Below are 26104 nucleotides of genomic sequence, written 5' to 3' on the forward strand. Positions count from 1 at the left end.
CAATCATACAGTAAGTAAAATGTTCATTTTTAATACTTAGTCGAGAATCCTTTGCAGGCAATGACTGCCTGAAGTCTGGAACACATGGACATCACCAAATGCTGGGTTTCCTCCTTTGTGATGCTTTGTCAGGCCTTTACTGCAGCAGTCTTCAGTTGGTGTTTGTTTGTGGGTCTTTCTGCCTTTAGTTTTGTCTTCAGCAAGTGAAATGCATGCTTGATTGGGTTGAGATCAGGTGATTGACTCTGGCCATTGCAGAATATTCCACTGCTTTGCCTTAAAAAAGTCCCGGGTTGCTTACACACTATTTTGGGTCATTGTCCATCTGTATTGTGAAGCACCATCCAATCAACTTTGCTGAATTTGTCTGAATCTGAGCAGACAGAATATCCCTAAACACTTCAGAATTCATCTGTCTGCTTCTGTCTTCACATCATCAATAAACACTAGTGACCCAGTGCCATTGGAAGCCATGCATGTCCATGTCATCACACTCACCAGTGCATTTTTTTTTTCTCAGAATGTACCAAACAGTTAATTTGGCCAGTATTAATGTTCCCACTATCTCTCTGATGGATTTTTGTTTTGTTTTTACAGCCTAAGGATGGCCTGTTTCAGTTGCACTGAGAGCTCTGTTGACTGCATGTTGTGCGTATACAGCAACAGCCTCCAAATGCAAATGCCACACTTGGAATCAACTCAGACCTTTTACCTGCTTAATTGATAAAGAAATAATGAAGGAATAAATAGCCCACACTGGCCCATGAAACAGCTTTTGAGTCAATTGTCTAATTACTTTTGGTTATTATACATAAGAGCTATAATTCATAAACCCTTCCTTCAATTTGGATGTGAATACCCTTAACCTAAAGCTGAGAGTCTGCACTTTAAGCCCAGTAAATTCTGTTGGAAATCTCATATAAGATACGTTAGATCCAAAGTATCAAGGAGTATTGCAGTATTGTGCAGGGCAAAACATATTCTGGAACAGAGGATGTTGTATACTCTATATTGTTGTCTTGTCTTACCCTATTTGAGTTACTGTGTGGAGATATGGGGAAATGAATATAAAAGCACGTTAAACCCATTGATTACACTACAGAAAAAAGCTATGAGGATTGTACATGAGGTCGGATATCGTGATCACACTAATAACTTGTTCCTAATGTCAAAAATATGAAGAAAATATGAAGGAAAGCAGAAATATTGCTCTATTGCTCTATTTAAAAAAAGGTTTAAATTATTTTTAATGAAAAAGTATTAGAACGGATGATACTGAAATATATGTATTAATTAATTGGATTATATAATGTAAGCATAATTGTTAAGTATAAACAGGGGTAGGACAGGCTTCTTCCTACTCCTTTTCGAACAATTGATAGGACTGTACTCTACATATTAGTTTTTTCCGTAGTTTCCACCGTAGTAAGGCCGTAGTAAGGCGATTCATGGTTTCCACCGTTACCGTAGTAAGGCGATGACGTAGTCTATGCAAATATGCAGGCGCGGTATGAAGACGTATGGTACATCACATTTCCGGGTGATGGATTTGATGCGCGCAGATGGACCCTACTCGACATCACGCCTATCACCCGGAAGCTTGATGGACCATATTTGGTTGGAGTGGTTGGAGCGCGTCATCATACCGCGCCTGCATATTTGCATAGACTACGTCATCGCCTTACTACGGTGGAAACAATGGATTCTACAGTTAGGCCCATATATATATTTGGTCACAGACAGAATTTGTGTTATTTTAGCTGTTTACCAAAACATCTTAGTTACAGTCTACACAAGTTACAGTCATATAATGAATATGAATGAATGAATGAATCTTTATTTCGAACATGATTTAAAAATAAAAATAACAAATAACTAATATGTAGAGTACAGTCCTATCAATTGTTCGAAAAGGAGTAGGAAGAAGCCTGTCCTACCCCTGTTTATACTTAACAATTATGCTTACATTATATAATCCAATTAATGAATACATATATTTCAGTATCATCCCTTCTAATACTTTTTCATTCTTAATATTGACACAAAATAAATAAATAAACATCATTTTTCCATTGTTAATACTGAAACAACACAAAATAAATAAATAACAAACATCAGTATCCACAATGTAATACAGAAGAAAAAGACACAGAAAACCACACCTTAGTTTCCAGAAGATTAACAACCTTCCCTTTCCTCATTTTGGTATTTAACAAAAATAATTTCTTTAAACCTTTTTTTAAATAGAGCAATATTTCTGCTTTCCTTCATATTTCCCTCTAGCCCATTCCATATGGTAACTCCCAGGGGTGAAAGTGGTTTGAGTTTCTTACAGGAACTATAGGCTACTACCCCAACCTTCATCGTTTCATATAGTTCTCCTCCTGCCACCAGCTTCATGCATCCCTGAACACACACATCGTGGTGTTGGTGTCGAAATTAGAAACACTTTAGGGCTGCCAAGTTTCACCAAAAGTTTGGAGTGAGAGTTTTTTGTGGTGGAGCGACCCAAAACTGTGCACGTTTTGGTAGCGGCGGCCCCTCTCTCCCACACAATTATTTGTGCTAGTTTCCTGCAATTTTAACACTAGAGCAGCCGTGAGGTGTTAAACAGCACCAGTGAGTACAAAAAAAAAATCTACCTTTGCACTCGATCAAATTTCAGGACCCTCCTTTCATGACTTTTCCTAGATATGTGCGTTCTACCACCCAGCATCTTTACATTTTCAAAATCGAGTTAGTATAAAGCGATTTTGCAGTATTTCTGTGTGTGTCTGTGTATTTGCATTGGAATTCAGCTGCCATCTTTTTCTCCAAGGCTGCAATTCTCTTTTATATCAGCAGAGGGAGCAAGGACACACACACACACACACACACAAGGGGACACACACAAGGGGCTTCAGTGGATAAGACTGATATTTGTAAACATATATAGGCTAAATAAAGCAATAGGGATACATAAGATATGTATATGTACAGACAGTTATGAAAATTATAAACTGTACAGTATGTCTCCCAATCCCTTCAGACGTTTGAAGTGCTGCCTGTCTATAGTGCTGCCTGTACTCATCAACGTATATTATAAAAATATATATATTTATAATATTGTATATAATGTCTTTTTTGTATATCACTGTAGACCACAGTCTCACTCACATATACACAACACATAACACAACACTGTTGTGTATAATAATAATAACAACTGTAATACACAACAGGCAAGATGGTTGTAGCCTACATAGATATATACACAGATTAATATTTGTACACTCGTTTTCGAACATTAGATAGTTGATTTTGGCAACATTGTAGTAGCCAATTGCAGAGTGTATTAATAATTGTGTTTGTTTCAATCCTCAGTGTGTTCATTTTATAGTGTGCAGTGAACAATTTTTTTATAATAATCGTTTTCGAACATTATACTACATTACCCATGCTGCTTAGCGGTGATGTCAAATGATGTCACGATGATTATGCCTGTTGCAACACTGCGTTACCACAATCATCCACAGAACGCTGCCACCCCCCACAGCGGGAACACGGATGACCACGGCAACACAATGCTGCAACACCCATCACCTTCCTTTTCAATAATAGCAATCAACCATCATTCAGACATATACATATCTTATGCATCCCCACCGCCATGCCACAAACATGAGTCCCACACAGCGCCGAAGCCCGAACCCGAGCACAACGTGTGCCCCCCGCGACGGTGACTAAGTTGTGCAGCAAACTCTTGGCTATGTACTGTTGACAAAATACATCCAACATCTAAATAGCAAAAAATATCGTTTTAGTAATATTGTTACTAACGTCAGAACATGAGAGTTCTCTCGAGGAATCTCGCATACTATTTACGGTAGTATGTAGAGCTGAATTCGACCCTAAAAGAGAGACTCCTCCGGTCTTAAAGACTCCAGACAGATAACGTATATAACATTGATCCAACGTTACTGTATGATAATATTGCATAAATCATAAAACACGGAATTTTCCAGGTTTGGCAGTCACAGAGTTAATAATATTACATTTTGACTTGTAGTTCAATGCTTATGGTAGTAGGATCACATTATGATGTGACACACACCCATTTTGACCGACGTTGATTCAAATGTGAATGGACACATTCCAATGTTGATGGGTTTTTGAATTGGTCGTTGATGGTAACGATCGCAAAGCCATCATGTAGCTTCCCGCCTTGTAAAATACAATGCATTACTTTCGAGTATGTCTGGCATATATCGGACCTCCGTTTTATATTGAAAAATATGGTGATATACATAGGCGAACCGATCGAGAAATGATCAACCGTCCCCTATAGCCTATCAACATGACAAATAAACTCCATTGTATGTTTGCATATGAACACACCTATTCCTATAAATTAGCCTGCATTACAGTCTAGAGAGCACACCTCCTCGTTATTTTTGCTGTGATGAGTCGTCCAGAGTTCCAGAGACGCCATTGGCAACCTGATGAGGTTTTAGCATTCATACATGACGTGCAAGCGGATCAGTCAGATGGAGGATCAGGAGATGATGAGCGAATTATCATGGTAAGATAACAACACTGTCCCAAATTGCATCATATAGGCTATTGTTTTTCTGTGCATAATTACATTAAAACAATGTGAAATGTTTTTACATAAGGCTTATCTAGGAAAAGTCAAGATATTTATGTGCAATAGGACAACCCATGTTTACATAAGGTTTATATAGGAAAAGTTAGGATATTTATATGTTTACATAAGGTTTAGGAAAAGTTAGGGTATTTACAGCATAGTGAACTGGTTTATGATAGGAAAAGATAGGATATTTATATGTTTACAGGAAAAGTTATTCCTTATTTATAGCATAGCGTACATCAAGTGTTTCTATAGTAGATTGTACGGTACTTGTTACTGTATAAATTACAATAAAGACCATTCATTCGTTCAACTAATAGTTTCTTGTGTCTTACAGGCAGCAGGCGATCATGTCATTGAATCAGACGCAGATGCTTCCGAATGCGACTGTGACACTGAGGACGCATGTGAAGCCACGAAAGAGAAGGGCCGAGACGGCACAGTGTGGACTGAGCAACCAGGCCCAACACAGCGCAACCCAGGCGCTCGGAGAGGCAGAGAACGACAGGCCAATATCATAAAGACAGCTCCAGGCCCGACTCGTTATGCCAAATCGAACATTACAAGTCCGTTGAGCAGTCTACTGTGTCTGATTGACACGGAAATGTGGCAACAGATTCTAAAGTACACTCAGGCAGAAGCTGACCGGAGTAATGCTGAGAAGTTCAATTTGACAATGGACGAACTAAAGGCATTCGTCGGTCTCCTTTACTTCAAAGGAGTTTATTATGCCAAGTCCGTGAGGATGGATGACTGCTGGTCATCACATCTCGGAGTCGATTTCTTCAAGGACACAATGAGTCGCCAGAAGTTCCGAGATATCATGCGCTATCTACGCTTTGACGACAAGAACACACGAGCCGCCCCCGTTCCGGTGGATAGATTTGCCATGATTTCAGAAATTTTTGATACATTTGTGAAAAACAGCATTGCATCATACACACCTGGTGACAACATCACCGTGGATGAACAGTTGTTCCCGACCAAAGCAAGATGTCGTTTCACACAATACATGGCCAATAAACCTGACAAATTTGGCATAAAGTTCTGGGTTGCAGCGGACGTGGACACCAAATACATGTTGAACGCACATCCCTACCTAGGGAAAGATGCAAGCAGGCCGGCCGGTCAGCGGTTATCAGACAATGTTGTGCTGCGTCTGATGGAGCCGTTCGTGGGCAAAGGAAGAAATGTCACGACAGACAATTATTTCACCTCCTTGCCACTGGCAAACACCCTTTTGGCCCAACAAACCACAATTGTTGGCACAATTAATAAAATCAGACGGGAGTTGCCCCCATGTACACGGGCACAGACTGAAAGATTTTCCAGCAAGGTGCTGAGGGCTGGAGAAGCCACACTCACAGTTTACCAGGCGAAACCTAAAAAAAATGTTTGCCTCCTCAGCACACTGCATCAGACAGTTTCTACTAATGATGGCCCAAAGAAACTGCCTGAAACGGTTGCCTACTACAACAGCACTAAGTGCGGTGTTGATGTTCTGGACCAGATGACGAGGAAATATACAGTAAAAGGAGGGACCCGCCGTTGGCCTGTAGCTGTGTTTTACAACATTTTGGACATGGCTGCAATTAATGCACACATTCTGTACAGCCAGTGCATGGGCATCAGTATAACCAGGAAGCAATTCATTCATAAGCTAGCAGGGGAGCTGTGTGAGCCACTGGTAATGACAAGGCTTCCTTCTACACCAGCAGCGAGAAGGCGACTGCAACTCGACAGGCCACCTACACCCCCACAGGTGAAAAAAAAAAAGTGTCAAGGCGCCAGGTGTCATGGGAACAAAGCGATCAAGATCTGCCAGTCGTGTGGAAGATTTGTCTGTGGTACATGCACACAGCCAGCAATGGTGTGCTGGAAGTGCTGACTGTTCTATATTTACGCAGACTGTCCTATATTTACACAGTGTGTGTCCCCTTTTTTATATATTGGTGTTTATTTGTTACCATACTTTTTATTTGGAATAATTGACGTGAACATTGCAAGTAAATAAAAATGTTCCTTGAAATATCTGTCTCTCCGTGTTCGTCCGTAGTATGCCTGGATAATTTCCACTCATCTTATTCTGTTCTATGAATATGTAATCACAAGAAAGACCTTCTTCCTGCACACAAAATATTCTTCCTATAGTCAGACCTGCTAGTCAGAGGCTATACGCGCTCCTGTGAGATCACTCAAGCCTCAAGTTTATTTGTCACTACATTACACTACATTACACTACAAGTGTACAGCCACATTATGCAATCAAAACAAAACGAACGAACCCCCGTGAGCAGTTGCAGGGGCTGGCTGACAATATTATTACAAAATAATATTGTATATAATAATATTGTTTATATATATATACCAATAACATTACATTACACTACAAGTGTACAGCCACATTATGCAATCAAAACAAAACGAACGAACCCCCGTGGGCCATGTGTAGCCTATGTACAATTATAAATGTTCGTTCAGACAATACAACATATATTGAAAATGATGATGAATACATGTGGGATGGCGGTATGGGGATGATATGTGGCATGTCCGCTCGCCAACTAAAGCCCCTTCTTGCCTATAGACAACTGTACAATCATTCAACTGAATGATATTGTGCCCCCAACTCTTTCTCTCTCCTGCCTGGGTGATGTGTATTTACGTGGTATCACCACAACACACAAACTTTATTTGTCAATTACACACTCTTGCGTATTTCCATTCATGATGGTGTTTCTGTAAATTCATATATATATATATCCTATTGCATTATTTGAAAATGTACAGCGTTGTAAATAGTGTCATTCAATGCACAACGCACGTCATTTCACACGACGAATGACTTTCTGAGGCAGTGAAATAATACATTATCAATACATGATATACTGGTGGCCTTTCCTGTCTGTCTTCACTGTCTTCACTAGATCTGCCTCACCAGGCTGAGTACAGCCTTTCTGGTGGGAAGTGAGGGGGGGATGGTAGAATGCTTTGTTTGCTGATCGGCAAGCAATCATCATGAATACGATTACGCTCCCCCTCGCATGATCCATTACATCAAGTGAATGGAACTCTCTTTAGAAACTAGTTATTCTTGTTTATTTCAGTGGTGTAGGACGTGACTTTCATTCATACAATTCACCCCGTCTGTGTCACCCCGTCATATTTGGATAGTTGATTTTGGCACCATTGTATAGTAGCCAATTGCAGAGAGTATAAATTATTTTGTTTGTTTACTGCACATTATAAATGAAATGAAAATAGCTGTTGTGAAAAGTGAAAATATAGTGTGTTCATGTTCCAGTGAAATGTCTTTACATAGATGTGATCAGATGTGATATTTCTACTACAAACGAACACAGACAGAGAGACAGATAATTCAAGTAACATTTTTATTTACTTGCAATGTTCACGTCAATTCTTCCAAGTAAAAAGTAGACTTTCTGAGGCAGTGAAATAATACATTATCACAATATTGCAATATTTATTACTATTATTTTTTTATAATAAACTTTAATTCGTTAGTAAAGCTCCCGCAGTCTCAATCTATCGTTTCGTTGGCGGATTAAATTCAGCCCCTGCTTCCGGGCGGCACGTACAGACGTACAGCTAACCCTAATGTGAAACGTCATCGTGTCAAGAGCCTGGCAGACGGCCTTGTGTGACATCGCCCTCCAGCGATCCTTGTCCGTCAGTACACTCTTCTCCATGTTAAAATCTGCTGGTGCTGTTTCACACCTGATTGCGGTGGAATGAATGGCGATCCCATGGCTGTTCTAGCGTTAAACCAGCACAAGAAATGAAAATAATTGGAACATTTGATAAAACAAGAGAAATTCAGATAATATATCTTAAGTCTTAATAAACAAATACAGTAGGCTACAGAGTCTAAAACAAAATTGGGCCTCATCAAGTGAACTCAACCCCTTGGTCAGCAGTAGAAAGACCATTGGTCATCATCTTATATACAGTGCATTGCTCATAGATGGCTATCATGTTATACAGTACATACCAGGGTTTTTCCTGGGTCAGAATCAAGCCTTGGAGGTTGATGTTGTGCGCGCGCAGTGCGCCCAAATGTTCTTTGAGGGACCCCCAATTGTTGTATTTGTATTGTAAATTGTAATTATTATTAATAATAATAATAATAATAATAATAATAATACGATGCGATGCGATTTGAAAGTACCAGTAGGCTACCAGATACGTATGCACATATTTTGCTACCAGGGTTGCCAGATAGAATTGACAATTTCCAGCCCAACCAGTCTAAAAGCTGCCGAATCCACCCGTCCAGTGTGACCAAAAGTAGCCCAATCTGGCAACACGGCTTGCTTATGGAAGCATATAGTGGACTAAGTTCAAATGTTAATGCAATTTGAGATTGCATTTGCATGTTTCACTTTTGCATGCATTCTTTCAGACAATATTCAAATTCAAATGCAATTCTAATGAGCGGATGTGTTTCCTAGAACATATAAATGCAATTGCTAATCACATTATTGCATTACAATTTGAATATTGACTCAAATAACGCAGGCAAAAGTGGCAAATGAATATGCTATTTTGGGATTGCATAGTCATTTTCACATTAGAATGAAAATTTGAATTTTGTCAGCTACAAAGAGGATGTGTTTACTAGAACATGTAAATGCAATTGCGTATCACATTATTGCATTACAATTTGAATATTGACTCAAATAACGCAGGCAAAAGTGGCAAATGAATATGCTATTTTGGGATTGCATAGTCATTTTCACATTAGAATGAACTTTTGAATTGCTACAAAGCAGCGCATGACTTTGAAAATTAAATGTCAAATGGCTTTGCATTATCATTTTAATATTGACAGCGAATGTGCACATCAGGTACATGAACATGAAAATGCAAATCATTAGAATTGCATTTGAATTTGAATATTGTCTGAAAGAATGCATGCAAAAGTGGAACATGCAAATGCAATCTCAAATTGCATTAACATTTGAATAAAGTCCACTATATGCTTCCATACGGCGCGACTGTAATCCCGGTCGGACTGTCTCAGTGCCCAGTGCTGCCCACCCAACCACGTCGCGTCGGGTCTACTGTAAAGCGGGTTAACGTGTCCTTTTCAAAGGTATTAAAATAGACGCAAGGAAACATAACGTCAACCATGTGTTTCCTTGTTGGAAATTATGGATCGTGAATCGTGATTGCTTCTGCACTCTGCAGCAATCGGATTTTGATTGACAGGCAGCTGCATCTCTTCCCCCAACGGCGTTCCGGCACAGAAAGTCTTGCCGGAACGCAGCACCGGACCGTTCCGGCCCACTTTCACCTATGGTAACTCCGTAGAATGATATGCACCTGCTCCTGAGATGGGTGCGAGCATAACCCTTGTTAAAGTTGTGGTTACCTCTCAAATGATATCCCTTATCCCTCTCTATAAATCATTTGTTAATGTTACCTGGGAGTTCTTGAGTCTTTGCTTTATACATTAACTGTGCCAATTTAAATTTGAATAAGTCCATGAGCTTTAAGGCATTTGACATTAGGAACAAGTTATTTGTGTGATCACGATATCCGACCTTATGTACAATCCTCATAGCTTTTTTCTGTAGTGTAATCAATGGGTTTAAAGTGCTTTTATATGCATTTCCCCATATCTCCACACAGTAACTCAAATAGGGTAAGACAAGACAACAATATAGAGTATACAACATTCTCTGTTCCAGAATATGTTTTGCCCTACACAATACTGCAATACTCCTTGATACTTTGGATCTAACGTATCTTATATGAGATTTCCAACAGAATTTACTGGGCTTAAAGTGCAGACTCTCAGCTTTAGGTTAAGGGTATTCACATCCAAATTGAAGGAAGGGTTTATGAATTATAGCTCTTTTATATATAATAACCAAAAGTAATTAGACAATTGACTCAAACGCTGTTTCATGGGCCAGTGTGGGCTATTTATTCCTTCATTATTTCTTTCACAACATGCATTATTTCACACAACATGCAGTCAACAGATCTCTCAATGCAAGTGAAACAGGCCATCCTTAGGCTGTAAAAACAAAACAAAAATCCATCAGAGAGTTAGTGGGAACATTAATAGTGGCCAAATTAACTGTTTGGTACATTCTGAGAAAAAAAGAATGCACTGGTGAGCTCGGCACCACAAAAAGGTCTGGACGTCCATGGAAGACAAGAGTGGTGGATGATCACAGGATCCTTTACATGGTAAAGAAAAACCCCATCAAAACATCCAGCCAAGTGAAGAACAGTCTCCAGGAGGTAGGCATATCATTATCCATGTGTACCATAAAAGAAAGACTTCACACAAGCAAATACAGAGGGTTCACCACAAGGTGCAAGCCATTCATAAGCCTCAAGAATAGAAAGGCCAGATTAGACTTTGACAAAAAACATCAAAAAAAGCCAGCCCTGTTCTGGAACAGCATTCTTTGGACCGATGGAACTAAGATCAACCTGTACCAGAATGATGGGAAGAAAAAAGTATGGAGAAGGCTTGGAACGGCTCATGATCCGACGCATACCACATCATCTGTGAAAAAAACGTGGAGGCAGTGTGATGACATGGACGGCTGCATGGCTTCCAATGGCACTGGGTCACTAGTGTTTATTGATGATGTGACAGAAGACAGAAGCAGACAGATGAATTCTGAAGTGTTTAGGGATATTCTGTCTGCTCAGATTCAGACAAATTCAGCAAAGTTGATTGAAAGATGGACAATGACCCAAAATATAGTGTGTAAGCAACCCAGGACTTTTTTAAGGCAAAGCAGTGGAATATTCTGCAATGGCCAGAGTCAATCACCTGATCTCAACCCAATCAAGCATGCATTTCACTTGCTGAAGACAAAACTAAAGGCAGATAGACCCACAAACAAACAACAACTGAAGACTGCTGCAGTAAAGGCCTGACAAAGCATCACAAAGGAGGAAACCCAGCATTTGGTGATGTCCATGTGTTCCAGACTTCAGGCAGTCATTGCCTGCAAAGGATTCTCGCCAAAGTATTAAAAATGAACATTTTATTTATGATTGTTAATTTGTCCAATTACTTTTGAGCTCCTGAAAATAGGGGACTGTGTATAAAAATGGTTGCAATTCCTAAATGTTTCATACAATATTTTTGTTCAACCCCTTGAATTAAAGCTGAAGGTATGCACTTCAATTACATCTTGATTGTTTCATTTCAAATCCTTTGTGGTGGCATACAGAGCCCAAATTATGGAAATTGTGTCACTGTCCAATTACTTCCAGACCTAACTGTATATAAATAAATTAATGTCAATGACCCCAGGTGTGGGACTTTATTAGGTCAAACAGGTTTGAGGGGTCAGGCAAAGGACTTGGTGGAGTCAGGCAAGGGTCAGGCGATCATCGTTGTAATCCATGGAGCAGGGCAGGAACCGTGGTGCAAGGTGCTGGGCTGGAGGTGTCCATGGTGCTGAGTGCCCACTGATGAGCTAAATAAAACATTATATTTCTGATGAGTCAACAGCACTAGGGCTCCTTCACAAAACCCTTACTGGAATCTTCATACACTCTGTGAATTAGTCTTTACTTTCTGATGAGTCAACAGCACTAACCCCATCCAGTGCGACATGTAGATAGCATATATTTAGAATATGTAAAATGCAAACACCAGAAATGCAAGAAAGTTTGAGGTATACCAAATGGAATTAATAACAACTGTCTTGAGTAAAATAAGGGCCTAGGGTAGAGTGCACAATGTACAGGTGTGTTGCAACACAAATGCCCAAAAAAGTGTACAAGGGATCAAATCAATTCAAGTTTTATTTGTATAGCGCATTTCTCACAAGATGCGACTCAATGCGCTTCACGTAATGACAGATGTTCAGTGTCCAGTGTAGTGTAGTGTTCAGTGTTGTGTCCAGTGTCCAGGTTCCAGTGATAGCTTCGTCAAAAGGACGCAAGGGTAAAAAACCTGTGCACTGTGCATCAAGGAAAATTCCCCTGCAGCCCTCTAGTGGTAGAGCGACTACTTACCAGTTTGCCCACCAGTGCAAAGCCGCGGCCCCCCACAAGCCCCTCGGGGGGACCCCACACGCCCGACCCGCCCCACCACCGCCGCACCCGGCCCAGGCCACCAGGCTCAGACTATCATAGCCCTGCACGAGGCTAGCCGGGTCAGGTGCCCCAGCGGCAGAACAGACCAAGCACGCAGGCCGGCCGGGGGCCCCGAGGAGAGGCCCAAGGAGCCCGGCGCATGGCAGGCAAGCAGGGGCTAAAAACCTGTACACAGCGCCTCCAGGAAAAGTGCCACTAGACCGTAGGGGTCTAGCCGGTGTGTATCTTATAAGTGATGTCAGAGACCAGGAACAGTATAAAAGGCTCTTTAAAAACAGCAGGGTCCGATGGGATAGGATAGTACGATAAACTCTTGACCGGGGCTCCGCCCAGGGTTGACTCCAGACTGTACCCCGTCGCCTATGGGGAGGTCCGGCGCATCCTCACGACCCAGCGTGGCTCCAATCACTTAGCTGAGGACAGAAAAGAGTGACTCAGCAGGTTGCACGAGTGACAGGCAACCACACAGTCCACAGTCCATCAACTGGCTCTCAGCTATGCTAGGCAGTAGGGTTAGCCCTCAACCTCCAAAGTAAGCAAACAAAAAGTCACTTAACTTTGGGAAGGGCGCTGGCTGCACCCTCCCAAGTTTCCCAACAGGCCTCTGGAATCACAACCCCCAGTGGTCAGACACGGACAGCTCCGTTGGTGGCCAGTCGTCCCTCTGCTCGGGACCACAGCTCGGCGCCTGGCGTGTATCAGGTGTTCTCTCGTTCCAACGTCGCAGGTCCCTCTGGTACTCGGCAGGTTTTCGTCTGGTGGTCATCTAGTTGTCACTCTCTGTCTTGTTGTCGCTCTCTGTCTTGTTGTCGCTCTCTGTCTTGTTGTCACTCTCTGTCTCGTTGTCACTCTCTGTCTCGTTGTCGCTCTCTGTCTTGTTGTCACTCTCTGTCTTGTTGTCACTCTCTGTCTCGTTGTCACTCTCTGTCTCGTTGTCACTCTCTGTCTTGTTGTCGCTCTCTGTCTTGTTGTCACTCTCTGTCTTGTTGTCGCTCTCTGTCTTGTTGTCGCTCTCTGTCTCGTTGTCGCTCTCTGTCTCGTTGTCGCTCTCTGTCTCGTTGTCGCTCTCTGTCTTGTTGTCACTCTCTGTCTCGTTGTCGCTCTCTGTCTTGTTGTCACTCTCTGTCTCGTTGTCGCTCTCTGTCTTGTTGTCACTCTCTGTCTCGTTGTCACTCTCTGTCTCGTTGTCACTCTCTGTCTTGTTGTCGCTCTCTGTCTTGTTGTCACTCTCTGTCTTGTTGTCGCTCTCTGTCTTGTTGTCGCTCTCTGTCTCGTTGTCGCTCTCTGTCTCGTTGTCGCTCTCTGTCTCGTTGTCGCTCTCTGTCTTGTTGTCACTCTCTGTCTCGTTGTCGCTCTCTGTCTTGTTGTCGCTCTCTGTCTCGTTGTCGCTCTCTGTCTCGTTGTCGCTCTCTGTCTTGTTGTCGCTCTCTGTCTTGTTGTCGCTCTCTGTCTCGTTGTCGCTCTCTGTCTTGTTGTCACTCTCTGTCTTGTTGTCACTCTCTGTCTTGTTGTCGCTCTCTGTCTCGTTGTCGCTCTCTGTCTTGTTGTCACTCTGTCTTGTTGTCACTCTCTGTCTTGTTGTCACTCTCTGTCTTGTTGTCACTCTCTGTCTTGTTGTCACTCTCTGTCTTGTTGTCACTCTCTGTCTTGTTGTCGCTCTCTGTCTTGTTGTCGCTCTCTGTCTTGTTGTCACTCTGTCTTGTTGTCACTCTCTGTCTTGTTGTCACTCTCTGTCTTGTTGTCACTCTCTGTCTTGTTGTCGCTCTCTGTCTTGTTGTCACTCTGTCTTGTTGTCGCTCTCTGTCTTGTTGTCACTCTCTGTCTTGTTGTCACTCTCTGTCTCGTTGTCGCTCTCTGTCTCGTTGTCGCTCTCTGTCTTGTTGTCGCTCTCTGTCTCGTTGTCGCTCTCTGTCTCGTTGTCACTCTCTGTCTCGTTGTCACTCTCTGTCTTGTTGTCACTCTCTGTCTCGTTGTCGCTCTCTGTCTCGTTGTCGCTCTCTGTCTTGTTGTCGCTCTCTGTCTCGTTGTCGCTCTCTGTCTTGTTGTCACTCTCTGTCTTGTTGTCACTCTCTGTCTTGTTGTCACTCTCTGTCTCGTTGTCGCTCTCTGTCTCGTTGTCACTCTCTGTCTTGTTGTCGCTCTCTGTCTCGTTGTCACTCTCTGTTTTGTTGTCGCTCTCTGTCTCGTTGTCGCTCTCTGTCTCGTTGTCGCTCTCTGTCTCGTTGTCACTCTCTGTCTTGTTGTCACTCTCTGTGTCGTTGTCGCTCTCTGTCTCGTTGTCGCTCTCTGTCTCGTTGTCACTCTCTGTTTTGTTGTCGCTCTCTGTCTCGTTGTCGCTCTCTGTCTCGTTGTCGCTCTCTGTCTCGTTGTCACTCTCTGTCTTGTTGTCGCTCTCTGTCTCGTTGTATTCCCTCGTCGTAACCCTCGTTCCCAAACCACTCTCCCCTCCTACTGTTTGCTGGTGCCTTAAATAGAGAGCAAAGGGGAACAGTGTCACTCCCAGTCCCCAATCACTGCTAACCAGCAGCCAGATGAACAAAACTACGTGCGAAACAGCCAAATGCGTAACACATGCAACAACCTAAATAATAAATACATATCTGAAAACTATAACATGTTCATTAATAATATTTCGAAATTCTCACCTGAGCTGCATTTGCCATTGTATTTGTAATTCTTCTTCTTCTTCTTCTTATCAAAATTTATTCAAATTATTGTTCGTGTTAAATGTCCTTTAAAATCTCGCCGTGCTTTAAGATCCTTCAAAATCTCGCGGTTTCTCGCGTTACTTCTGTGATGACTCGCTCGAACCAAATATGGTCTACAAGCGTCCGGGTGATGCCAAACGTAGGATGCAGCTGGACCCTTCTCGAGGCATGTGTTGATGACGTATATGGTAAGAGGCATGTGTTGAGGACGTATATGGTAAGAGGCATGTGTTGATGACGTATATGGTAAGAGGCATGTGTTGATGACGTATATGGAGAAGTTGTTATTTTTCAATAAAAATGAATAAATGAATACAATGTTGTTGTTCCTAGTAATACAAGCACATTTGTGACGAAACGTCATCGAAGTGCGATGTGGGCGCAAAGTGCGAATGCCTTAAATCTGCGTTCAAAGTTTTTCAATGCAAAAAATCTGATTTACTTTTTTTGTAATAAGACGCAACTTGAAGTTGTGAAGTACCCACTCGTTATTTTTTCGAGCAGTTTTCATTTAATTAAATACGTGTAATAAGTCTTCAAAATAAGCTTGTTTTATGAGATGAGTTTGAGAAGCTTGGGGGCGGGAACGTGAGCGCAGCTAAGAACAACAATCGGTGTGAATGGCTGTGAGCTCAATCGACGTAGCCAATAGCTGGGCGAGGGGGAGGGATAAAAAGCCACATGCAGGACGCAGCGCGCTTTTGTTTACACCAGAAAGTGTTGACCAGACTCTAAGGTAAGATCTTCTATGTATGTACATGCCTCTGTTAGTTAAGTTAGTTGTAGTTACTAGTTGAAACCAGTGTGTTCGTGTATTTAGACATTTCTTTATTATTACCAGTGATGCCGGTAACGCGTTACTAAGTAACGCGTTACTCTAATCTGAATACTTTTTTCAGTAACGAGTATTCTAACGCGATACTATTTCCAAATCAGTAATCGGATTAAAGTTACTTATTCAAGTGATAGCTGATAGCTGTCAATCTAGAGGGGGAGTGGTTGGGGGTGGGGTTGACCAGCTATTGTTACCGCCCATTACCTGCCGGTGTGAAGGTGTGAAAAAGTCCCAAATCTTTCAAAGCCGTTTCCTCAGGATTTAGTTTTCAGGGTTAACAAGTTTCAAATACTCATGTCGTCTTACATTTTTTCCCGATGTCTATGTATGACACATCATTTGAAAGCTTACAATCTGTAGTTTAAGCATATGTAAAAAACAGAAAAATGACTTTGCCCCCTCCTTGATCATTCCACCAGATCGCGTCACATTTATTCAGTTCAAAGCTTCACACACCAAAGCCACGGTGTCATTATCACTCTGCCTGCTAGACATTTATTGTCCACTTGATGACGCAGTAGAGCAAATGAAGCAACACGAAGCTTCGGCCCATGTGTGACGCAATTGGATGGAAAGCTTCAACAGTTCATGAAGCTTCATCTCGCCATCACTACAGATGTTGCATTACTGCTGTAATGTTTGCCCTCTGTCACAGTTGTAAACTTAATAATCACTCGTAAGGTCTTCAGCTTCAGCACGGTGTGTGTTTACTGACTCCGCCATCTTAGATCGACTTCTCGTTCCCTGGTATCGCGGGAATAGACCACGTCGTCGTCGTCGTCTTCTTCTTGTTGTTTTGGTTTTAACGGCAGCGTGCGTCCTTGATGCTGCATTACTGCCCTCTGCTGGAGGCAGTTACCTCCTACAATGTCCGTTCTGTCATGTGTGTCCCACCATTAATATATCCATCCTTTTAAAAAACGTTTTAAAACATTTTTTTTCTTTTCTTAGAATGATAATAATATATCATATTATACTATAGAATGATCATAGAATGATCAAAATGATTTTTTTTTAAATAATAAAGTGAGAAAAAAAGGAAAAAGAATATAGTATATTACTATGTTCTTTTTTTTAAACATTATTTATTTTTTCCTTAGAATGATAATATATCATATTATACTATAGAATGATCACAGGGTTGATCACAGGGTTGATGATCACAGGGTTTTCCAACCCTGTACCAGTGGTAAATGAGTCCACAACCCCCTTCCTCTCATGGTAAATTGCTTCCATGTTCTAAGAATGTTGCATACATCCTAAATATTCAATTTGATGTCATAATGCACTCAAGCAGACATTATACATTGCAGTTAATTAAGCAATAGCTCACGACAGGCCGTGGTATATGCTTATTATATCACAGCTAAGGGGCGTTGTTCGGCCCGACGCGAAGCGGAGGGACGGCAACCCCCTTAGCTGTGATATAATAAGCATATACCACTGGCCTGAAGTGAGCTATTGCTTTTATAAAACGGTTACCAACACTGTCAATATGAATTAGAAAAGCACACTCAAATTCAAATAGTTTTGATTCGTAATTAGTCATCTTAAATAGTTCCCCTCAAATAAAATAGTTCCTCTTATTGCAGTTGGTCGCTAAGCAACAACACTAACATTCTTTTTCATTAGCGAAGGCTACTAGCATTGTAGATTTCATAGGAATTTAGCATTTATTTACACATTTTCATTATTTGCATCTATTTATTTACATTAATTTGGATGTCTCCGTTGATTGTACACCCACTAAAAAACTGTGCAGGATAACTAGCACTTCGTTACTGGGCTTGCATTTTTTGTTAGGTGGAGCAGCCTGTGTGTTGTTGTGTGTGGGTGTGGGTGCAGCGAGGATATTGCTCCACTTTCTTCGGTCCCCGTGATTTGGTCTCCAGTAGCTTTGCAGAGACGTTTCACACTTGTGACCGCTAACAGTCATTATCTCTCTGGTATCGAGACCGGCATCCGACAGCTTCTGTATCGTGGTGCTGCGGAGGCAGTGGTTTGTATATCTCTGCGTCCCTGCTTGCTTGCAGAGTCGGGGCAACATTGTAGCCAGGTGATTGACGCCCATCGGCTCTCGAGTGAACCTGTAACATTAGATTTTAGTAACGTTATAGCCTCTATGAAATGCGCTATATAAATACAATTTCATTTCAAAATTTCATTTCATCCTAATTTAGTTGTAATCTAAATGATATGCATTACGCATTAGGCTAGGCTAAGTAGGCTATTTACCAAACACTGTCGATATCAACGTTCACTTTTCTTCTTGGGTGAAGATAAAAGGCTGGTGCGTCCCGAGGTAGAAGGGAGAGGTATTTTGCCAACGAAGAGACAGGGCAGAGAGGATCACCAGGCAGTTCATACATAAATCCCCTTGTGCTCTCTCTGTTCCTCGCCTGTGGGTCGTTGTGGTTTTTTGTGTGCTCATTGAATGTCAACGTTGCATACTTCACTCCGTTTTCGTCCGTTTTTATGGTGAATGACGAGGGTTTGAGCTGCCGATTCCCCTCGTTTCCCCTGCGCCCAAAGTGTAGCTGAATGTCAAACCACACTTTGTTGACGAGTCCTTCTGGGGTGTTAGGGTTTAGGATTCGCTTTATAGCATTGAAATCCGTGTCTGTAATGGACGAGTGATGTGCTGTTGTGTCGAGTCCCTTCTTCCTCAACATTTTGACAACGCCGGTGAACACATTGTTTGAAGTTGTGAACTCGGTGTCTTTGAGGAGGCACCAGGACAGACTGAGCGGTGGGTCGTTAATGTGTCGGTTGAGTCCAGCACGGAGACCAATGTAGCTGCTCAGTCCATATTGTTCGCCTTTACCGTTTCTAACAGTAGCATAAAATTCTCTCAAAATGCCATTTAACTGCTGTTTTGACGCTGTCTGAAAGTCCACGACCACACCTTTACTCTGACACCAGTCTTCAAAGCACTTCACTGCCCACTTGGTCTGCTTCACGGTGTTGTGTTCACTTCGGTCTTTCTCCAGTTGGTCCAGCTCTCCGTCAGTTATCTCGGTATGTCGCCGTTTATGTGTAACTTTACCTGGAGAGCACTCTAACCACTCCTCCATAGTTAGGCCACCCAGGAGGTCAAAATTCACCTGAAATGTTTCCATTTCCATATCATTTGTATTTAGAATGTTGACCGTGAAACAGGCGTATTCATTTCGAACTGTGATGAGGCTCTACTAATCGTAGCTGTGGTATACGCTCAATATACCACGGCTATGAACCAATCAGATTGCTTGATTTCACCCACCCGTTTTATAATGGAAGTTCTAGATTGCACAGCAAAATTCTAGAATAATTTGCAGAAATATTGTACTCCTGAAAATTAGTGTCTACCTTTAGTCTACCTGACGCCAGAGGTCAAATCTGAAGTGGTTCCACGTCTAAAAATGAAGTTTACAGTCTATAGAAACACTGTAGAAAGTTTCATGCTTTAGTCATAAAATGCACAATTGTTATGCCTATCAGCCTCACTACAAATGCAACTTACAGAGAAGCCACGCTTCTCTGCCCTCTCCCGCTCACTTGGCTTAATTCAGCCGCTATAATTGAGCCACTATCTCAGGGCGTAAATACAAAGCTCATTCTCAAGTAAATTTGGTATTTATAGACTTTAGTACGTACACAATTTTATTTTGCCTGTCTGTGTGCGGCTCTTTAATCCATTCATTAAAAGTGTGTGGCTCACTCGCTGTGTCTCAATAGGCGTCGTTTTGGTTTAGCAATTCATGGCACTCGCCATACCTGCATAAACAAAAAATCCCCTGAAAATTGTATCTGAAACACGTGTTGTCATGTTGGTGATTTGATCCACAACGGTAACTCAACATCCTCCCTCTCCATCTCACCCCCCCCCAGCCAGGCGCTGTAGTGGAGCGTAGGGTTGCCAGACGGGATTGACAATTTCAAGCCCAACCAGTCTAAAAGCTGCCGAATCCACCCGTCCAGAGTGACCAAAAGTAGCCCAATCTGGCAACACTGGAGCGGGACATCGGTTCTTCAATAAACAAGCCATGAGTAACGTTAATGTTAAAACCTTGTCCACGATTCTCATTCATTCAGGTGGGTTAAACAAACTGTATAAACGCCATAATACTGTTGGTTCAAATGTAATATATTAATGAACAAGTTCATGTCATGTTGTGTCAGTACAAACATGTTCTAATTACATTTTATTTTAGTGAAAAACCCGACCTAACTAAGCTAGTTAGCGAATGTTAAAGGGTACAACAACAGCTAGTTTAATGTCAACCATGTCTCTATTCTCAATAATTTCTGTAATAATTGTACCAAATTGGGGCCAGTAACACTAACTTGTGTGTGAGTAAGTTATATGTGTGTGTGCAAGCATGTTTTTGATATTGTCAATCGTCTCACTTGTAAAAGGTGAGCTGTAACACAAATATGCCAGTGAGAAAAAGGAAAATGGACATAACGAGGAGCTTTTTTGGTCAAAGGGCAGCAGAGACAAGTACAGGACACAGGTGAGGTCTTACAATACTAGTGTTTTAACAGTGCAGTTAATTTAGAGTTGAGATTAGCTAAATTTGTAATGTTTTGTTTCTAAGGAGATTGAACCAGGTCCACCTGCTAGGAAAGATGTAGATTACTACCTACATACTGTAACTGTCTCCTTTATTCATTATGTTAGATCTTATGGGGTTTTCTAGAAACATATATGCTTATGTCACTCAGACATACACATAACACACACACACACACACACGCGCACGCGCACGCGCACGCGCACACGCACACGCACACGCACACGCACACGCACACGCACACGCACACGCACACACACACACACACACACACACACACACACACACTCTCTATTCTCATGTCACTCAGACACACACATAACACATACCCACACACTTAGACACACACATTCTGTTCCTTCCAGGTCAGCCTGCTCTTCAGGGGTAGCAATAACGCCACAATATGCAGACTCGAGAGGTTGTTATCTTAAAGACCTTGGGGGTTAGGCGCCAGGGCACAGATAGAGGGTGGTCGAGAGAGTATTTAAGCCTGTCTGTATGTCATAATGATGTCGTTGAATGTCGTGGAATGGTCGTTGAATGCCGAATGCTGGTTACCGTGCTGATGAACCATTCGCTGACTGTCTTAATAAATCAAGTACAGAGATTCCGACCCGTGTTGAACATCTATTTTCTTGTCAAATCGTGTATGCTGCGCACCTGATCTATCCTGAGATGACACAACGCATTTAAGATCACAATCCTCAATAGAGATTGATCCATTCCATCGTTTTACCGACAAGCTGATTCTACAATTGGTGCCATGACCCAGATTTAGCGACTGAACTTTCGAACTGGTACATCGTGGTAACAGTGAGCCGGCGGACAGCAAAAACAAAGACGTGCACCCCTCCACTCCCTTCCTGACAGAGGAGAGGAACTCCGTGGTGACAGGTGGCTCCAGTCCGGGTTTACAGCAAAGATCAACTAAAAAGTGAGTTCTAAAAAGTCGCTCAGATCAGATAAAGAACCTCTGATATAGAATATTCAACACGTAAATTGAGAACAGTAAAAACAGACTTTATGTTTTTATGGTTCATGGCTAATCCTATATGTATTGTCAAGAATTGAGATTTGAGATACAACAGGATAGCTTGTGGGTAGTGTGTGGGTTAACTGTAATTCGCTGTGTGGGTTAACTGTAATTCGCTGTGTGGGTTAACTGTAATACGCTGTGGGTCTCGGGAGTAGTCTATTGATACAGTCTATAGCAGTCTATTGATAAAGTCTATAGTTGTCTCAATAAAGTCTATAGTAGTCTATTGATAAAGTCTATAGTTGTCTTTTGATAAAGTCTATAGTTGTCTCAATAAAGTCTATAGTAGTCTATTGATAAAGTCTATAGTAGTCTATCAATAAAGTCTATAGTTGTCTATTGATAAAGTCTAGTTGTCTGCTGGTAAATCTATAGTTTGTCTATCGACAAGCCTATAGTAAGTCCAGTGGTCTATCGAAACAGGAGATATGATACAGTGTCCCTGACGACAAATGCATAATACAGGTGGTGGCTTTGTCTAGTATGGGCGAAATCTGAAAACTAATCATAACAAGCTTGTGGGGAGTTTTCTGTGTCCATACAATTGGGAATAAAGCGGACAGGATAGGCTACTGTCTTACTGTGATATTGGGATCTTGTAGAACAAACAGTCTACATAACAAGAAAAAAACAAGCTTGTGGGTAATTGGTGCTTCCTTTGTCAATACAATTGGTGATTAAGAATAATAAGGGAGATTTGGGGAAGTTGATATAGACGTTGTGTGTCATACATTGATTCAGTGACCCAACCAAGTTTAAGAGTTGAGTTATTCTCAGAGGAAAAAAGGACTCTGTGTCTGATAACCTTGGCCAGATTCAACACACAGACTTGACACACACACACACAGTTCACTCTGTCCCTCTTCCTCGCTTGCCTCTCTACACGGGCTAGTCTAGTCTTAAAATGTCACTACAAGCTGTTTCAGAAATGAGTTTGACTAGCTGTGTCTATCATCATGAAGTGATTAAGGCAGAGGAGAAATTAGCACAAGCTAACATGCAGAATTCATCCTCGGTGGAGGGGGGAGCATGGGACCACGTGTGGTGTGTTTACAATGAGTCTGAAGAGGAGGGGGAGAGCGCCGTCCCCTCATCTGGCCCACAAGGCCGAGGAGGGAGTGTGGCGTACCGTTATGTCCCAGAATGGGACCTGTTAGAACACTGGCTGGAAGTCTGTAGACGAAAGAACTATGACACAGGCCAACAATCTTTGTAGGAGACCCCTCTGTCGTGTGTCAGTAAGAGTATGATCTGTGTCACTTTAATAAGATATGTAATCTTAATGGATATGGGAGCCGAATTGACAAGTGGTCCCATTGGTTTTGAAAAACAAAAACAAACAGAAAACACAGACATCTGAGCACACAAGCTATAGATTGCGTCAGGGCAGAGGGGGGAGAGAGAATGACTGATGTGTGTCACTATTGTGGCAATGCAGGCCATTGGGCCAGGGAGATTGGGCTGTATCTTGAATGAATTAATTAATGAATGAAAGCTTTATTTCGAACATGTGAAAAAAAGAAATAGTTATAACAAGAAAAAACAAAAACAAGAAAAAACAAAACAAAAACAAGAAAAAACAAAACAAAAACAAGAAAAAACAAAACAAAACAAAAAACACTATTTACTTAACATGTCCGAAAAGGAGTAGGAAGAAGCATAAGCTTGTTTAATCCTACCCCTTGTCCAATAATCAGAGATTAATAATTAATCATCTGCAGGGACACACACACAGGTCCTGCAGGAATAATCGAGAGTGTGACTAAAATGTGCATCTGGTGTAATTGAAGTTAAATGGAACTAAAAAGTTGAACTTTTGATGGCATTGTCTTACAAATTTGATCGTTGCATCTCAGTATCTCAATCTGACAATTGCTTCTGGGGACATTTCTAAAGTATTGGGTTTCAACACTCCAAAGGAGGGACAATAATGGCATGGGTCACTGGTGCAGAGCCTTCGAACTACAGATCTACACTGTTTAGAGTGTGGGGGCCTATTCGGGGTGAAGATGACATTTTGGGAAATCACAGCTGATGTCTCAATATGTCCCCCACTGTACCATACCTACAGGTGTGTCTGCAGGGAAAGATATGAGTGTTGAAACCAGGGGGGAGGTTATAGCAGAAATTGTGGAGGTTATAAGAGTTTTGCCTGAAAGTTAGAAAAATAGCAGTATTGAAAAAAAACATGTTTTGAGAAAGAATACAGTGGTGTTTGAATTTTCGAAGATACTGCTTGGTTGGTTTGTGTCCTGTGTTCCAGACAACAATCTGATTGGAGCTGGAAGAGTGCGGCCGATGAAACCAGGGGGGGGGGGGGAGAACAACCAGGCCTCCTGTTCTCACACGGCCCAGCAGAGGACTTGATCGGGGAGAGCCGAGACGAGTCTACAGGTAGAGCCGAGACGAGTCTACAGGGAGAGCCGAGACGAGTCTACAGGGAGAGCCGAGACGAGTCTACAGGGAGAGCCGAGACGAGTCTACAGGGAGAGCCGAGACAAGTCTACAGGGAGAGCCGAGACGAGTCTACAGGGAGAGCCGAGACGAGTCTACAGGGAGAGCCGAGACGAGTCTACAGGAGGAAGGGGTAGATCCACCTCTCTTCGAAAGATTAAAGATTGAATATCGAACATTGGGAATATTGGACTGTGGAAAATAAACATAAAATGCAAATTGATTAACCTTTCTTCCCTAGGTGACTCTGGTGAATGGGAATGTGGTGTAGGTTAATAGGATGTATGGTTATGAGATTGCTAATCCCCTTTTTTTTCTTTTTTCTTTTTACAGTAAAAGTGTATGCATTAAAGATTAGACAGGGTAGGCTGTGGCCTTTGACCAATGTCTACTAATCAGGCTGTTGAAAAACAAATTACCGTATTTTCCGGACTATAAGTCGCGGTTTTTTTCATACTTTGGCTGGTCCTGCGACTTATAGTCAGGTGCGACTTATATATCAATAATTCATAATCTCTGACTGACATGAACTGACATACGGTAATCTCTGACTGACATGAACCAAGGAGTAACTTCCGCTAGCGCCTCATACACGATAGAATAGCCATTATACTTGACAATGTGGACATTAAACACGACAATGTGGACATTAAACATGATGTTATGGACCTTATACACAATGTTATGGACGTTATAAACGATATTAAAGTCATTTATTCCTTCCAGAGACTGTTCTATGTTGCTAAATTACCCCCGCGAGGCTATTTTGCTACTTCCGCTAGCGCCACATACGCGATAGAATAGCCATTATACTCGACAATGTGGACATTAAACACGACAATGTGGACATTAAACATGATATTATGGACCTTATACACGATATTATGAACGTTATACACGAAGTCATTTATTACCTTTCAGAGGCTGTTCAATGTTGCATTGTTTGTAGGCCGCCCTTCATCCTAACTACTTCCGTTTTTCACCAAGCTATCTTTGTCATGGCCTTATACACGATAAATAGTCGTTACACTCGACAATGTGGACATTAAGCACTATATTATGAACGTTATACACGCTATTATGAACGTTATACACGATATTAAAGTCATGTATTACCTTTCAGAGGCTGTTCCATCCTGTTTGCTTGCTCCCGCGACGCCATTTTGCTAACCTTCGTTAGCAACGCGCTAGCTAGCCCTGGCTTTACACTCGATAATTTAAGTATTTCTAACCTTTCAGAAGAAGTTTTAACGTGAATTATGTCCTTCCTGGGCTTACAAATCCTCTCATGTCTCTTCACAGTGCCAGACTAGAGTCAAGCTCAACAGGGTCTTCTTTCCCCGCTGATTCCGCCAAGCCCGTTCCCTTGAACCATGCGACTTATAGTCCAGTGCGACTTATATGTGGTTTTTCCTCTTCATGACCCATTTTTGGCCTGCTGCGACTTATACTCGGGTGCGACTTATAGTCCGGAAAATACGGTACTTGTTTTGGTAGTGTTATTGGAGTAACTATCATCTAGCAGGAGAGATCTATTCTACTCTCGAGGAGGGTCAATTAAGGGAACAGAACAGTAAGGTTTTGTTTAAATTAGTCGTAATGTAGGGGTCGAACTGATGGTCAAGGAGGTGAGAAACTAGCCGGTGCATTTGGCGATAACGAGACAGGGAGGTCTCTGTAGAGATTTGAACACCACCTGTGTTTCTACATCCTTGACCATGAATGACCGTTAGAGTTACAGGGAGGGGGTCGGTACTCAATCAACCGGACCCTGACTAGCGGAGG

At 41.9% G+C, this 26104-nt stretch overlaps 1 protein-coding gene across 1 annotated transcript in view; it reads left to right on the top strand.

Annotated features, from left to right (window-relative positions):
* The window catches only part of LOC308162501 (uncharacterized protein), a gene marked incomplete at both ends in the record, with an annotated part of 56979 nt that extends 32523 nt beyond the window's left edge, over nt 1-24456 (top strand). The window contains one exon of the mRNA XM_080536649.1: nt 24129-24456. Coding sequence (XP_080392775.1) covers nt 24129-24456 — 328 coding nt within the window. The remainder of the gene's footprint in view (nt 1-24128) is intronic.
* Nucleotides 24457-26104: the final 1648 nt, after the last annotated feature.

The sequence above is a fragment of the Nansenia antarctica genome (assembly GCF_963989245.1).
Source record: "Nansenia antarctica genome assembly, chromosome: 7".
NCBI lineage: Eukaryota > Metazoa > Chordata > Actinopteri > Argentiniformes > Microstomatidae > Nansenia > Nansenia antarctica.